The sequence below is a fragment of the Thermobia domestica genome, chromosome 8, assembly GCF_964235325.1.
Source record: "Thermobia domestica chromosome 8, izTheDome1.hap1.1, whole genome shotgun sequence".
In the NCBI taxonomy this organism is placed as follows: domain Eukaryota; kingdom Metazoa; phylum Arthropoda; class Insecta; order Zygentoma; family Lepismatidae; genus Thermobia; species Thermobia domestica.
In genome coordinates, this window is record NC_137461.1 from 232,672,428 (window position 1) to 232,691,027 (window position 18,600).

The following is an 18,600-nucleotide window of genomic DNA, read 5'->3' on the forward strand; positions in this document are numbered from 1 at the left end:
GCTTTGACTATGTTCCATCCATTTTAGGACAATTTGCTTTTCGAATAAAAAATCAATGTAGTCTCTTTTGCATTTGAGCAGAATTTCAGCCATCTCCCCCAAAGTCTGTTCACATCATTCCATCCGGATAGGCCCTTTCATAAAATTTACTCTTCATTTCTTATTTATCTAAAAGATTTTATAACGAGTTACTTTGCAATGTTGCTTAAACATTATGTGTTGCGTGCTACTTCAGATACGTTACATCTGAAAACGACTTTTTTTTTATTATTATTATGTAAGGCACATACGTTTGGAAGCACTGAACTGAAACAAAAGAAGGTTCTGTGAAAAGATAACAATTAACTTTCTCCAAGAAATAATCATATAATCTTACGTATATCAACATAAATAACAACATATTGATATCAACATATTATAATTTTCTGCCGATAAAAAATGAATACGTAAAAATTGAAATTTCAGTATCAATTAAGTCCATAATTTTTCAATCATTCAATAAATATTTGATTAGCGACATCTCTAATATAAACATATATACAGGGTATTTCAAAACAACCCTGACAACGTTTGGAAGATGATGCCTGACACCGGGATAAGACAAAAACTGTAGATCAACCTGGGTGCAGAAATCGGTCATTTCGGAGTTACAGGCTGCCGAAACATGGAAAAAAAATAAATAAATAAAAATAAAATAAAATAAAATAAAAGTACATAGCTCCAATACTATGGAACCGACCGTAGTCGGTCAAGACTTCACTTAGGAACTACTATGTGCGCTATCCAAAAACACGTGTTTCAAAATCCTGATGTACTCACGCATCAATTTCTAAAGAGGGAGTTTTGCTACGGGCATATAATTTGAAGTACTCACCAACTACCAAGATTTCAAATATATTTAAGCCTTTAATTTTTTGTTCTGGAAACTCGTTAAAAAAAAAAAAAAAAGTAGCTCTTATGTGATACCGCTTTAGTGCATGGAATAATGAATAAAATGTGATTTTCTGGGAATCAAAATAATCCTTATGTCTTTTTTCGTGCTTTCATTTCAACACATTATTCTGTATTGTTGCTTAAACATTAGCACATAGTGTACTAACTTCATTACTTGCAAGACTGCAGGTTTTTGTTAAAAACACAGATATGCAGAAGCAAGCAACTGCAGCAGAAATTTCTGAGAAAATCTGTCAGTTAAATCTCTCTAAAGATAGCCACATAAACTTTGACATATTAACGTAAATAATAACATACGAGGAAACAAACAAAACGAAAACAAAAGGAAACAAACGATAATAACCGAATTTTCTTCTTCCTGCACCACTTTGAGATAGAATTTCCAGAATTGGTATTGATAGATGGGATATTAATATTCTTTGTTTTTACAAAATCATCTTGTAAACATTACACTATACAATTTACTATATAAAATTTTGTTTCTTACCCTCATATATGATAAAGCATATTTGTTCTTAAAGAAACAAACCGTACAATTTGTCTTACGTGAGCATCTAATATACATCATAAGGGTTATAAAATGCCACAAAGTGCATTAACCGTAATGTATAAAAAGTAAAATAATCATAATAAAACAGTTAATGTTACAGAATCTTAAAAAGTCAGCGCACACGTAAGGTATGACTCTGACTTCTTTTCAGTTTCTGAATTTCTTCTAAGCAGAAGCGAGATAATAATTTGTACGTAATATTTTCAAGAGGAACTGATTCAATGTTGAGAGCATTTGGATTGTAAAGTTGTTCCATATTGTACGTCAACAAAATTTAATTTACGTAGTTTTTTTTTTTTTTTTTTTTTTAACTCAGGATTTGTTTGACTGTCATGCTCAACGCAATTATCAGAAAGAAGTGATTATATAGAACTTCACAAGTAGGAAATCATCTTGAATAGTATTTTCGAAATTCATAACAACATAATATTTATCATTCTCCAACTAGGCTACTACTCCAGTGTCTTGAATATATTTGTGGATGAATCTTTGTTTATGGAGCGCTTTCTCTTTTAAGGTGGATCACTAGGTGTTCTCGGTCCTATGCTAAACGTTGCTTGAATAGAGCGGCGTTGCCAGATAGTGTTGAGTGTTTACTGATGCCTGATAATAAAGGAAGTAATCATGGAATTCTGCTTAGATACTTACTGGAAAAATTAGTTTTTGACCGTATCGTAATTCATAGCTAAGTTCCGCTTCTCGAAGTGCAACGCTGGAATCCAGGAATTTTGTTATTGTGACTACCACAGTAAACGTACAAATTTGGCGACAACGCATTATGGCGTTCTGCGCAAGTTTCTTCTCAAAATCTATTTCCTTAAATGTAAATTAATATTTAAATAAAATGTGAAACATAACACGGAAAACGATCAAACAATATATCTATTTCGTAATAAGACCATTACTTTAAAATACTTTACGCATACAAATGACCATTTGGGGGGCGCGGTGGCTCAGTGGTAGAGCGTTCACCTCTGGTGCTTGAGGTCCCGGGTTCGATCCCAGCCTCCGCCAAGTGAACTTTGTGGTGGACAAACACCGTGCTCGTGGGTTTTCTCGGGGTTCTCTCGTTTCCTCCCACTTTCTTCATTCCACCATTTCACTCATCTCTCATAATCACCGTCTTCTTTAGCCTAACCGGCATAACCGTGGGACGTAAAACTTAAAGATTTCATTTAACTTATCTACAAATGACCATTTCATAAAACGGAGCATTTCTAGTAATATCTAACAGTAAGTGCCATCTTGTGTGCCAATTGTAAAACGAATCAAATATTTTCTTTTATTTGTTACCTTTTTCGGTATCAAATGACACAACCAAATGAATCAGTGTCTTGTGTTGTAGCTGAAACATAACTCTATCTTATAGTACAATATTTATAATATGTAACGTTTCATTGCGCAGAAGTTAAGGGAATGAGCTAAAATATGTACTGACTTCCGGGTGGTGACCCACCTTAAAGAATTCATTATTAATTATTACGGTTATTCAACTGAAGGTAAATTTCTTTAGCTGTGGAAAATATTTCAACGAGGCGTGGGGCATGGTGGCTTAGTGATAGAGCGCCTACCTTAAGTGCCTTGAGTTCTTGGTTCGATCTCCGGCCAAGTGAGTTTGGTAAATATCGTAGTGTCAGTGGGTTTTCTCGGGATTTTCGCTAGTCTTCTCCCACATTTTCATTCTACTGTTTTTTCCATCACCATTCACTTGCCTTGATCATACGTCGTCTTTAACCTAAAGGGCATAGCGCGGGACATTATATTGAAAGATTTCATTTTATTATAGAGACTCATGCCGAAAAAGGGCCGAATTGTTTTACGCGAAGTTGGCAACATTGATGAAGTTGATCATATGCAGGAGCATGCCCTAGTATTCTGTGCTTGCAACAGAGATATAATCGCCCAAGTAGAGTTGCATACGTGCGAGTAACAGTAAGGTGAAATGGCTGCTGTAATACAAAATCCCGCCAAGTGTGAAGTGAGATCTCTCATACAAAGTTTGAACGCCTAAGGACAGAATGCATCTGACATCCATCGGAAATTGTTTGCCATTTATGGACCGACAGTAATGAGTGAAGATAAGATCAGGCAATGGTGCAAGGAGTTTCGGAAAGAGTGTTCAAATATTCATGACGATGAGCGTAGTGGAAGGCGTAGTGCTTAAACGGATATCTGCTTTAACTCATTAACGAGAAAGTGCGATCCAATCGCCGGTTTACAATAACTGAAATCACCAAAGAGTTTTCAGAAGTGTGGAAAAATAGTGCATGAAATTGTGACTGATATGCTCGGTTATCGGAAATTTTGTGTGAGGTAGATGCTAAAAGTGCTGACAGACGCTCACAAAGAGCAATCGGTGATATTTAGGCCCGCTGGAGGGGGAATAAAACCTGTATGTTGTACGCCACTGGGGAGTCGAAGCAGCATTCAATGCAAAGACAGTGCATTGGCTCCCCTAAATCGAAGAAATACAATACAACCATGTTTCGGGATCAAAAGGGTGTGGTTCTTGTGAAATTCTCGGAACCAAGACGAAAATTTACAGCAGATGTGTATTGTCAAACAGTGAATAATCTGCGATGTGCGTGCCATCCAAAATCGGCAGAGAGGAATGCTACGCTCTAGTATGTTTCTAATTTTAATATGTATAGGGTTATTACTGTAATGAAGCATTTCCGACAACCACTCATAAAATTTACAAACATATGGCAAAATCGTGGATAACTTCAGGAATAAAGAAGTCCAGCAAAACAATTAGAGTTGACACAAAGAGTTAAACAACAGTTATCGAACCTGGAACTTAATAGATATTACGCGAATTACAAGCGCACGTGTAGAATTGTATTAAAAATAGCAAAAAGAATGGATTATGACAAACGAATTGAACGTTCAAAATATAAATCAAAAATACTTCGGAAAATAGTAAAGAGTGAAACAAATAGTAAAGCCTCTTCTAGGGAGATAGAAAACATTGAATTGAATCATGGAGACACTAAAATAACTGACCCAGTATCAGTTGCTAATATTATGAACAACTATTTTACTGAAATCGGAAATAAATGTATAACGGGTACTAACTTTGAAATAAAATTACTAAAGATGGGATACAAAAAACAATATTCCTTCATCCAGTAATACCTAACGAAGTTGCTCAAATAATTTCAAAACAAGAAGACAAATGGTCCGTACTTTTGATGACATTCCAATGCTAATACTCAGGGAAAGTTCCGCTCATATAGAGGAACCGTTGACATATCTTATAAATCATTCCTTTTCATCAGGGCATTTCCCTCAAAAATTAAAGTTAGCACGAATTAAGCCAATTCATAAAGTAGGTGATAGGCATTAGGTAGAACATAAGGTAGAAAACTATAGACCTATAGTCTTACTTTCGCCTTTCGCAAAAAATATCAAATCAACTATGCAAAAACTTATAATAAGCTTCCTAGAAAAATATAATAAAACAGACATTGCTCAAAATGGTTTCCAACGCAAAAAGTTAACTAAGACGGCAATATTTAATTATCTCGTTTATATCCGTGATGCATTAGACGACAGGAAAATATGTAGTGGTATTTTTCTAGTCTTAACTAAGGCATTCGACCTTGTTTCGCATCAAATACTCCTCGAAAAATTAAACGATATCGGTGTAAGAGAAGTTGTAAATAAATGGTTCCAAAGCTATTTAGAAGGTAGAAATCAAACCGTAGTAATTGATCACACGGATCAGCGGGGTACAAGTTCCAAGTATACCTCTGACATCAAACCAATAAAATGCGGGGTGCCACAGGGCTCGATTTTAGGGCCTACTCTCTTTATAATTTTCATCAATGATTTTCCAGCTTACATAAAAACAGCCAAACCAACCATGTGTGCTGACGATACAACTCTAGCCATTACTGAATACCTACAGTAAAATGCAAGTTAGTATCGAACAAACAATAGAAGAATTAAACTCATGGCTTGAAAATAATAAATTGAAATTAAATACCGATAAAACTCAGTAATAAACTTCCACCAGACTCGAAATACGAATGTAAATAATCCAATCATATCTATTAAAAATAAATATGTAGATAACGTTAGAACAACGAAATTTCTAGGACTCTGGGCAAGTGATACACTAACGTGGGATAGGCACGTATCTGTACTCCAAAATAAAATTTGTAAGGTGCACTATGCCTTAGAAAGTGTGAAAACTTCATTTAACCTATCAACATTAAAAGTAATTTATCACAGTCAGTTTGAGAATCTACATACGTATGGAATAGTACTCTGGAGAAACACAGCAGAAAGTAAGACAATTTTTCAAATTCAAAAAAGGGTATTGAGAACAATGAAAGGTACAAAATCAAGAGTATCACGCAATAAAATATTCCGAGAGCTTAAATTTCGCCCACTGCCTTGTCTTTATATATTGCGAACGGCAATCTTTATAAGAAAATACCTTAAAACGTCTCTTAAATGCAACAATAATATTCATATACATGCAATACTAGAAACAAAAGCGATCTTCCAATTCCCATTCATAATACAGCACTTTACCAAAAAAGTCCAAAATATACAGGAATACAAATTTATAACAGCTTATCCATCAACATAAGAAACTCAAAATCTGATCACCCTTTTAAACAAAGAATAACAAAGTACGTACAAGAACACTGCTTTCATATTGTCTCGGAATTTTATGAACATGCTCAAGCTAGACATTTGTAGTTGTTGTAGTTGTATGAATCAATAGGAAGGTATTTATTTTATTTTATTATTACATGAGTAGTTATTCTTATTCATATATTATTATAATCAAATATCTTAAATACATGTTTACTAAATACTAAATGAAGATAGCATAACGTGTACAAAAAAAAAAAAAAAAAAAAAAGATTCTTGCACTATGAATAAAACCAGGTAGATAAATAGATAAGGTGTGTATATCTATGTATAAATATGTATCATGTAGTAATACTAATATGATGTATAAGAACTATTGTAGTAGTTTATTGTATAGAGCTTAATATGATTTGACATGTTCTATACCGCATGTGCAAATGTACAATACTGTGTCTCTTGAACGCGAAATAAACAAATAAATCCGTCAGAACACCCACCCATACACTGCTCGTACTATTGAAAAGAAAGCTTTGAGTTTTACGTCCCACGGTTATGCCGGTTAGGCTAAAGGAGACGGTAATAATGAGAGATGAGTGAAATGGTGGAATGAAGAAAGTGGGAGGAAACGAGAGAACCCCGAGAAAACCCACGAGCACGGTGTTTGTCCACCACAAAGTTCACTTGGCGGGGGCTGGGATCGAACCCGGGACCCCAAGCACCAGAGGTGAACGCTCTACCACTGAGCCACCGCGCCCCCCGCTCGTACTATTGAGACAATTCGAAGATTTCAATGGGAACCATTCACTCATCCCTGTTACAGCTTCGACTTTGTCCCCCGTAATTTCTTCATTATTTTCACCAAAAAAGTGGGTTGCATTGAAGCATTTCAACGAAGTGCGGTGCTCAAGACATCAGTTGTGGACTGGCTGCACTCTCAGGGACCATAGTTTGACACAGAGAGTATATGGAAGCTTGTGCTACACTACCAGAAATGTCTGAAGATTCATGGCGACTGTGTCGAAAAATAGCCTAGATACGTACTTGTATATCAATCACAGTAAATTCTTTCTCATCATTGTCTTGTTATATTTCATGTGTCTCGTATCCCTTTTATTAAAGTACTTTCAATAACAAAGTAACAGAAATTCGAAATTTCACTCCGTATCAATGCATTCATTCAGTATTGCATTTAAATGTTATTCGTTTTTGATAGTCACATGTTATAAAAATATTTTCGATGGTTCTAACGTAAACTATTGACATAAACCGTACATTTCCACTGAGGAAGCGGATAAACTTAGGAAGGAAAACCAGGCATGAAAATGCCCAACAATAGACTTAGAACATCAAGGGAAGATAAAATCATAGGGAATAGGTTAGAGAACGAGGGAAACAAGTGGACATATTTAGCACTTCGTTATGTCTTGATTTTTGCTACTGGCAGCTTTTAAGGGAAGTCACGTTGCTAAAAGTTACTTTATTGTTACAAGCTAAAGCTATTATGAACATTTTGTCCTCACAACCTATATACTAGAATTATAAATACACCACATTGACTTGATATCTAGTCTTCCGTTTCAGGCGCTGCTATCGGCTGAAGGAATTCCACTTTCTTTCGCTAAGGCTCTCTCGCTTAGCAGCTGCTGAACCCTTATTGGCTCAACGCGTGGGTGTGTCGGGGTGTGAGCTTTAGTTCGCATTTTTGCCACGCCTCAAGACATTTTGGCAGCACAATAGTAAAATATTAAGTCTTGTATAAATTACTAAATATTAATTTTTACCGATGTGAACTTCCATAGGGTTTCGCTTCTGGTTTTTACCATTCCATATCTATTGAAATATGCATCTAAAGAAGAAAGAGAGTCCAGACAAAAAATTCAGATATTTCAAATAGACCTATTTTCCCCGTGCGAGAAACTAGTATTCAGCTAGTCTTCCATAATTTAAATTACATATTTTATGATATCATTATTTTACAGTTAGAACGAAACTTTTCTCCATTCCAAATATATTCTTGACCTTGTAGATCTTCATTCTTGGTGCGAGTGGTCTCGAGTTCGATTCCCGGTGGGGGCACTGGGTCAAAGAAGTATATAGCCTTTTGATGCCAGCCATCCTGAATAAGGTTTTCCTCATTCACATCAGTAAATGCCGAGTTGGTACCTAACTTATATGTTCCAGGCCGCTTCCTTCCTTCCCCAATCCTTTCTTTTTTCCCTTTTCTGGATAGTGTGCTCGCCGAGGGACATCCCTCAAACGTGACGAGCTAACATGGTCATAGATGCCGAAAGCCCAGAAATCTAAATTTATTCTTGATTCCTATTTCTAATATATTTGCCTGCCAAATTCTCATTTGGGGATTGGGGCATTGTCTGTAATAACTTTGAAAGCATTGGCATTTTCTGTAAGTATTGATTTAGTAGCTACTCAGGTAGCGACCCCATGTCGTAAACGTCGCTAAGACCTAGTGGCCCACCTGTCGGTAAATGTCGATCGTCGATATAACGACGCGTCGAAAGATTGCCGCTAGTGTACCACAAGTGGCAGGATTTTCTCGAGTTTAAACAGATATCTAGAGTCGGGGTGTTGAAAGTTACCACCGCGTAGCAGCGAGGACTTTGGTCTACGCTCCTTCGATTCGTCGCGGAGAATCGCGAAGGGACCAACACGAACTATCGCCAGTGATATGCATGCGGTTATATATATTATTTTTTCATGATGAATTGCTCCTAAAGTGAACTCAGGTTGTCAAGAGTAATTCCTGCCTTTACATCATGAAGTGAAACATCTTGAAATGAGTGCGTATAACTGTATTAATTTAGATGGCAAGTGTCGCCGGTCATTAGAAAGTTAATTTGGAAGAACTAAGAAGTAAAGTAAATTGACACGTGTTATTTTGTTATAAAATTACATGGCGAATGCATTTTATCTCTTCCCCAAACAGTTATTGTCTAATATACACGGTTAAAGAAGCACTGATTTTCCAGATTAAGAAGACTTCAAAAATTTATCCCTCTACAGGCGATGTTTTCTTCGTCGCCTAAGTGGCGAAGTCGGAAGAACACGCGGCTGGTAATCATGAGGTTGGTGGTTCACGCCCAGCTGGGATACTTTTCTTTATTTTTTGAAATGTTTTTTAGACTCATCTTAATGTAAAGAAATCACGCATATAGGCGATTTAACGTATTTTGTGGGAATAATTTTGTGGTTCATTGGCGTTCACGTGACATGAAACACTGAAGGCCCAATCAATCTAAACTACTTTACTATCAACATATATTGGTTTGTTAGGACAATAAAATGAGGTTATGTTGGTTAGTATTTTAATAACAAACTACAAAGAAATCTCGAGTAAAATAAAAAAAAAAAAAAAAAAGTATTGAAAATGATTTTACAATATTTACGTTCTTCCTCTGTTCATTCAAGTATAACGATTTTCTTTTCATTACGACCTGAACTATTATAAAAAGTACATATTCACTATTATAAAAAGTACACTCATGTCCAAAATGATTGTTGCATATCTATGACTGTCTTCTTGTAAGAATATAATTTGATAATCATTTTGCAGGGTACTTCTAATATTGATACCATGTGTATAATCGGGAAATGTATGGACCCTATTTGTGGTGGACAAACACTGTGTGCGTGGGTTTTCCCGGGGTTCTCCCGTTTCCTCCCACTTTCTTCATTCCACCATTTCCTTCATTACTCATCATCACCGTCTCCTTTAGCCTAACCGGCATAACCGTGGGACGTAAAACTCAAAGATTTCATTTCATTTATTCATGAAATTGTGATTATTATTATTTTAGCTTCCTCATTGTTGTATAGCAGGGGCATACTTGAAATAGAACGGCTTTAACTAGTAAAAGGAAAGTGACACAATTTCAATCATAGTTTCCATATCATATAATGAAACATACATGTCCAACTTAAATACTATGTAGCCTATGTATTATTACATACTTACCTACCTGCCTACCATTGTTCTGTGTTTTTCTTTAATTTTGAAGTCTTTGGCGCTGCTGTCGACGTGTATCTTCCCATTTCTCCCTCGAAAGAGGATAGACAAGTTGCTGTGACCGAGATCCTTCAATAGTTGGATGCAGACAGGGTTATTTCCTCAAAGCAAAAGGAAGTTTCTCCGTAACAGAGTAGCGGGGCTGAGGCTGAAGTATGTTTCACATATTTTCCGAGGACACACTTTAAATAGAAAGACTGTAGATAGATATTAATCACTCTTCACTAGAAAGACTGACGTATATTTCAATATTATGGAAATAGCACGAGTACATTTCTCCTCTATTAGCTGCATGAAATGTCCCTACTTTTTATTCCGGAAGGATAGCAGCCCTAACTACCTTAAACAATATGTAGAATTCAGCAAGTCAGTATTTGCTCTCTAAATTTAATTTCATTACTTTCTTATCTTTGTCTTCATTATCAAAGTTGCCTCTTATATACTTTTTGTTTATTATTTATGTCCATGTAAAACAGTAAAATAATAAAAATATTAATAACTATTCTCCTTAGCTGCCGAAAATACTACACAAAAGTTATACATTTCTATGAGATTTACAACAATATTTTCTTATATAAGTATATAAGTGGCTCGGGCGAACGTAATAGTATGTCACATTTTCTAAGTTTTGTGTAAACTGGAAAAGAAGGGACCTTCAACATGCAATTCAATACAATGACACATATCAAACAAACTTTTCTCTTTTTGCATTTCCGAAATTAAACAACCTTCATACTCTTTTGTAGTTCGATCACAATTTTTTTGTTTTGTCGAAAAAAAATTTCCCGCCAAGTAATGGGCCATCAAAGATGGGGAGTACAATTTACGAATTGTAGAAGACATGGAAAATGGTCAACTTTGGAGCCTCACCATTCGGCTATGGAGACAGGTAGAGTTATAATTCTTGTTGTGGTATGTACATAGGGATATAAATAAACTATTTGTGGTAAATTTCATTGGAAAAGAATTATAAATACGAAAATTAGAGTGAGTAAAACGAAATGTTGCTAAATGAACAAGAAAGTTTTATTTTTGTTTTATTGTTCTTATTTACTGTTCTTTTGACAAAATTTGCCACTTACATGTCTTTGCCGATTATACACATACTAACATTATAAGAGATACCTGACGAATTGGTTATCAAATTATACTCCTACAACAACATATTTAGACATATGCGACAATAATTTTGGACATGAGTGTACAAACTCAATAATGTCTTGCAAAATATTTTACAATATCTGCGTTCCTTTCTCTGTTGAACCAAATGTTAACAGAACTTTCTTTTCACATAAATTTTTGTTTTTATCATTCCTTCAACTACTGTCTGTTCCAAATGACAGGTTAAAGGAGTAGTAGAAAATTATTTTTGAGATAACATGTTTCATACTGCAAGGATGCGATGACGAAAAATTATGATCAAAAGTGTCCACGCTGTTACACAACCGGCATTATGCTTTCAGAAGTTTGAAATCTCCCTGACTAGTAGCAGAAATTGCGTAACTTCCGGAAATTTCAAATTCCCCGTCTCTTCCAGGATATCCCACTCACCTCGCCACCATGTATTGCAAGTAATGCAAATCTCCTCATAAGAAAGAGTAACCAAAAGCTTTCTTGTAGTTTCTTTTTAAATTTCTAACGTCGATTCGTCTTTTTCTCGTTTCATTTCATGTTATCCTCCCTTAATTTTTTTCATTTCTGACCTCGAAGGGGCTTCCGGACCCCCACTCCGCTTGGCTACGTGCCTGCATTGGAGAATGTGTCCTCAACGTATTGCGAGGTCTATTACTGTTGAAACTGGCTTTTGATCAGAATAAAGTAGATGGACATAACGTATATGATGTATTTGTTGTTAGTTGTATTCAAAATTACGTTATGAGAAGTGACAATTTTTACAAAGTAAACCGATTTTTTTAGGGTCATGATTACCCTCAAGTTAAAACTTACCAACTTTAGCGTTTTGCACTTGACACGACAGTACGGTTTTCTTTCATTTTTCAGTATCTCATCAATAAAGAATAACAGTAACCAGCATGGTAATCATTATCTTTAATTTAAGTATATTTTCACATTAAATATTACTAAAATTCCATAATATTAACGAACATAATTTAAAATAATGTTTAGTTCCTTTGTTTTTTCCTTAGTTTTCTATAACAGCTCTAAATTCATAATTTTGTCTTACAGCGTTTCTTTATACCTGTTTGCGGATCTTTTAAAGCAACGAAAGGGTGGGCTGAAAAACTATCATCTGTAAACAGAACAGGTGATGCCAGAATCTCATTTTCCGGAGGCAATATCACTGTAGTTGTTGACAGTGTCAAATTTGAAGAACTCAGAGTAAGTAATTTTTTTTGGAATTTTACAGTTTGTTTATTAACTGGTTGTATTCTCTTAAAGGAGCTTTAGTATAGAAATTTCTCACTGTTGGTGAGTTTATCGTCATATTAGCGTCAATATATTATTTCGTTTCACGTTCAGTTCAAGCGTAATGAAAAGAAGAAATAAAAAGTTTCGTTAGTGAAGGAGTAGACACATTTATCAGGAATACTATTTGTAGATATACAACTTACTCTTGTGTTACTTAAGAGGCGCACGGTGGCTCAGTAATAGAGCGCTTAACGCTGGTACGTGGGGTTCCTGTTTCGATCTCTGACCAAGTAAATTTGTGGTGGACAATATCGTATCCGTGGGTTTTTGCGGGGTACTCCCGTTTGCCACCAATTTCTCATTCCACCAATTGTTCCATTATCATTCACTTGCTTCAATCATGGTCTTCCTTAGTCTAAAGAGCATAATCGTGAGAGATAAACTGAAAAATTTCATTTTTCATCAACGAAGAAAGCATGCTTTCAACAATGCACTGTCTTCTATATTTCGTTTGAGCAGGAATATCAAGGAAGGTACATATATAGTTGGTACCATTTTAACAGTTCTTATTCATTACTATCATGGAGCAGATATATGTTCCAATATTAACTGACTGTAGGTTGATACCAGTATTTCATATTGGTGGTAAGCAGATGATAGGTACTGGCAATGACTTAAAAAGCGTTACTCCAAGTTTTGGATGAAGAGTTTTACGTATGGTGAAGCTTTTATCGTAGACAAATTGGAAAAACATTATTTTTGTTTCGGCACCTTGGTTTTCATTGTACTCGCTAGAGAAATGTTCGATTAACAGTGTCTGAGCTGATAACTTGATATATGTAGCATTTTGATACAATGAACATTTGTGTGAAGTTCAGGTATTGTGTTCTTGTCATGAAAGTAAAGGTTAACTTCGTATACTGTGTAATTTCAATTTCTCGGTTCTTAGCGGTATTGCAAATTGAGCACTTAATAAAAATCTCCATGTGGGCAAATTCAAAACTAACTAGCACCCGTCCCGAGCTCGTAAAAACGTGCCGCGTCCCGGTGTGACACTGTCACAACGTTAAAATGTCTAGACTTGTTGATTTATTCATGGAATTGGGGGCCGCGGTGGCTCAGTGGTAGAGCGTTCACCTCTGGTGCTTGGGGTCCTGGGTTCGATCCCAGCCCCCGCCAAGTGAACTTTGTGGTGGACAAACACCGTGTGCGTAGGTTTTCTCGGGGTTCTCCCGTTTCCTCCCACTTTCTTCATTCCACCATTTCCTTCATTACTCATCATCACCGTCTCCTTTAGCGTAACCGGCATAACCGTGGGACGTAAAACTCAAAGATTTCATTTCATTTATTCATGAAATTGTGATTATTATTATTTAGCTTCCTCATTGTTGTATAGCAGGGGCATACTTGAAATAGAACGGCTTTAACTAGTAAAAGGAAAGTGACACAATTTCAATCATAGTTTCCATATCATATAATGAAACATACATGTCCAACTTAAATACTATGTAGCCTATGTATTATTACATACTTACCTACCTGCCTACCATTGTTCTGTGTTTTTCTTTAATCTTGAAGTCTCTGGCGCTGCTGTCGACGTGTATGTTCCCGTTTCTCCCTCGAAAGAGGAGAGACAAGTTGCTGTGACCGAGATCCTTCAATGGTTGGATGCAGACAAGGTTATTAACCCAAAGCAAAGGAAAGTTTCTCCGTAACAGGGTGGCGTGGGTGAGGCTGAAGTATGTTTCACATATTTTCCGAGGGCACATTTTAAATAGAAAGACTGTAGATAGATATTAATCACCCTTCACTAGAAAGACTAACGTATATTTCAATGTTATGGAAATAGCAAGCTAATTCGAGTACATTTCTCCTCTATTAGCTGCATGAAATGTCCCTACGTTTTATTCCGGAAGGATGGCAGCCCTAACTACCTTAAACAATATGTAGAATTCAGCAAGTCAGTATTTGCTCTCTAAATTTAATTTCATTACTTTCTTATCTTTGTCTTTATTATCAGAGTTTCCATTTTCTAAGTTTTGAGTAAACTGGAAAAGAAGGGACTTTCCACAAGCAATTCAATACAATGACACATATCAAACAAACTTCTTTTTGCAGGTGCATTTCCCAAATTAAACAACCTCGACACTCTTCTGTAGTTCGATACAACATATTATACTTAATAACTCAATTTCACCAAAACTGACGCTTACCATTCACCTGAGCTCTGAGCCGCTCGTATATATATATGTGTACGAAGCTATGCCAAAAGTTTTTAAATGCTCATTGAAAAATGAATTTGTTTACATAAAACCATATAGTCAAAATAGGCCACACAAGCATCAATATATTTTTGCATTCTTAAAAACCACGAGTCAAATATATATATATATATTTAATATCACAATTTCATTATTATGCTCTCCGATAGCCTCTTCATTTGTTTGAAAGTAGCTTTCTCTTGTGTTTCAAGAAGAAGGCAAAGTCACGCAGAGTTAAATCTGGAGAATAAGCCGGATGCGGTAAAATACGGATTCTGCTTTCCTGTAGAAACTCCAAAGTTTTCACTGCTGTGTATAGCCGTGCATTGTCGTGATGAAGATGGAGAGCGAGACAGTAGAGACTTTGTTGATCGGATCTCCAAACTTCGAAGACACTCGGAAAGCTATAAGTAACGTGCAACTTTCCTGTCAATGTCCATCGATCATTTAACTGTATAGTTGCTACATGGCCGTTCTTAGAGAAAGAAAAAATGCCACCATAATTTTACCCACTCTCTGTGCTCGTTTAACTTTCGAAGATGGAGTTTTTATTTTCAAAATACCATACTGGTGACTTCCGTATTGTTTTGAGGTCATAGTTATAAATCCATGCTTCGTTATCTGTGAAGATATTACAAACGTCTTTACTTTGCGCTTGTGAAAATCTTTTAACCATTCCACGCGGTCATCGTTTTGCTCAGGGGTAAGCACATGTGAGATCCAGCGACTGCAACGCTTGAAAAGGCCGAGATAATCTCGTATTATGTATTGTTCTGCAGTTAATACAATCTTCAAAATTAACTGAATTTCCTCTGCGATATGGCGATCTTCTTCTTGATACGGCAAGATTTCTTATCGCTGTCATATTTTCATCCGTAACTACGGTGATAGGGTGCCCAGAGCGAATCTTATCATTCATACTTTGTCGGCCGCGTTTAAATTTCGCAAACCAATTAAAAGCAGTTGTAGTGGTTGGGCTTTTAGGAACAGAATTCAAGAAACACTTTTCTAAACGATCATGGCACTATTCTTGCATTAAACTGTATTTAAAATTGTTTAAAAAAATCGCTCGAGCTCCATTGTTCCCGACAGACACGCTGAAACTAGCTTACATTTTCAGCTCTCTAATTTTCAAACAAACAAACAAACGTGCAGTCTTGCAGTTATACCTTTCACCACTAGAAGGCATAAGCTTTTAAACGTAATACGTTTCAGTACGGCAACGTTATTCTAATTTCAGTATCTAAAACTTTCGGCATAGCTTCCGTTTGCTATACAGACAGGATGGACCATTTAAACATACAAGGTAAACACTTGTCTTGATACTCCATTATAACTTTTAATTGTCGTCCGTTTCACTTGCGTTATTACTGTCGTAGAGTCCATTAATATTTTGTGATTTTTCAATGTTTGGGATACTAAAGCATCCTTAGGTTGCAACACTGCTTATTAAGTGTAGTATTGTAAGTTTACGGTATACATAATGATTCGAAATATATAATAACCTGACGTAATGCTATTTCAAAAATATAACTTTATGATGGGTTGGAAACACTGTTAACCTGCCGATACCACAGTGTATGTCAAACAATATCGTACTTTCGCGGTTTGCATGGTAGGTAGAAATGTGAGCCATATGTACATATTAGTTTAAAAGTTAGAGAGGCGTATCGGGGTAAATTGTCTACACTAACTATATATGAAAAAAATGAAAATGTCTTTATTGAAGCGGGCGAGGTTCAGCCATGGCTGCTCTACCACCTAACCCTTAACGCATATATATTAACGCAAAATCCATCCCTTTCGTTTTATTTTTTGCCACGAAATTTTCTCTGTTTTAAACCTTAGCAATATGAAAATTGATTCAAGATTCAAATAAACAAGCAACGAAACATTTCACAGTTATTTTTATGTACAAGGGTTGGATTTTTAGTAATGGCAACACTGCTATACATATACTCGGGGAAAAAGCAATTTATTTATAATTCATACCAGCGGTGGGTTAGATGCCGACTCTCCCTCAGAGCACATGAACTCACCTCCCTCCATGCGCGCCAGCAGTTTGAAGGCAGTTCTGAGTAAGTGCTCGTGGACTACAGTCACGCTGCGTGAGTGCTCGCGGAATACACTCGTGTTTACGAAGCAAGATCAGAGGAGCTGGTTGAAAATTGAATGCGCTAGGGCTAGGAATGCAAAATAGTGCTACGAAGTATTGCAAGATGTTTATGCTGTAAGTGCATTACCATACCGTACAGTAGCAAGGTGGATCAAAGCCTTTAATGACGGACGAAAAATGTCACAGACATGCCTCGCTCCAGCCATCCTCCTGTAAGTGAAGATATGCAGAACGTGAACGCGTTGGTGCTAGCGAATCGGAAGGCCGCGATGCGTCAATTGGCCAACGATACAGGACTAGCGCATTCGACTGTGCTGAAAATTTTGAAGAAAATCCTGGGATTGTGTAAAATCACCTCAAGGTGGGTTTCACATGATCAGACGGAACAACACATGTGGCTGCGATATGGTGCCAACTCGAACAGACTTGGAGCGTTATCAACGTGAAGGTGAGGTCTTCGTACTGCTATTGATGAGACCTGGGCCAGAATGTATGAACCACAACTGAAAGGGCAATCAAACGAGTGGCGTCATCCTGGGTCACCGAGAAAAACAACAGTTCAGAATACCCCAACCAGTGTAAAAGCTATGCTCATCATTGCATACGACTGGGTTGGTGTACTCATAAACCATACCGTACCCCCAACGACACACCGTTAGTGCAGAGTACTGCTGCTATTTTTGCAAAACTATCTGCGAGCAGCTGTGAAACGAAAACAATGCAACTTTCTGACGAACCCACCCATCATTCAGCATAACAATGCAAGGGCACATTCAGCAGTACGGTCACTGATTTGTTGCATTGTTGGAGCTGGGAAATGCTGTATCACCCTCAGTATTCTCCAGATTTAAGTCCCTGCGACTACGATCTCTTCCCGAACTGAAGGAATCACTTCGTGGGACACGCTTCCGTTCAGTTGATGATCTCCTCCGGGCGACCAATCACTCTATCCGCTTTATCCAGGGAATAGGCACTGCCAACGGCATCCAGCGGCTTCCACATCGCTGGAAACGCGTGATTCACAATGCTGGTGATTACATCGAGGGCCTGTAAAACTTCGAACCTTGTAAGTACTCTACTTCTCAAGATATACCGTTGTTGCTATTACTAAAAATCCAACCCTTGTATTTTAATTTCTCTCTCTCTTTTTTTCCCGTACGTTTCCCTCTGATGAAGCATGTAGCGAATGTACTTATGATCTATGCTCTTTTATTTTATGTGATAGGAAGTAAAACAAAGAAAAATAAAACAAAATTCTATTCTTAATTAGGGATTGTTTCGTAACTATATATATATATATATATATATATATATATATATATATATATATATATATATATACAGGGTGTTAATGAACTCGACCGACAAACTGTGGGAGGTGATTCTCCACATCAAAATAAGAGAAAAAGTTCATATCGACCTATGGCGAAAAGTGCATAGTTTCAGAGCTAGGGCTGTCCAGAATTTCGAAAAAGCCAAAGGACCCCGCACTTTTCTTATGGAAAGTGGCTTTCGGCTAATGTTGTTGAAACTTCGCTGGTTGATAGTTCTTAACATGTGGATCAAAAGTCTCAATGGGCACAAAGACGGAAATCCACTCCTTCCTCCAAAAAAACCGCCTCCAATTAGCTGGGGGGGGGATTGAACTGATTTCAGCATGTAAAACAATTTGTTGTTTTAATCAACTCAACAAGGACCCCAAACAACCACATGT

General features: G+C 36.6%; 1 protein-coding gene across 6 annotated transcripts in view; it reads left to right on the top strand.

The window, feature by feature from the left end:
- The window catches only part of LOC145693489 (uncharacterized), a 156,407-nt gene that overhangs the window by 122,552 nt on the left and 15,255 nt on the right, over positions 1-18,600 (top strand). For all 6 annotated transcript variants that reach the window (XM_081769533.1, XM_081769532.1, XM_081769535.1 and 3 more), the window contains one exon: positions 12,327-12,479. In XM_081769533.1, coding sequence (XP_081625659.1) covers positions 12,327-12,479 — 153 coding nt within the window. The remainder of the gene's footprint in view (positions 1-12,326; positions 12,480-18,600) is intronic.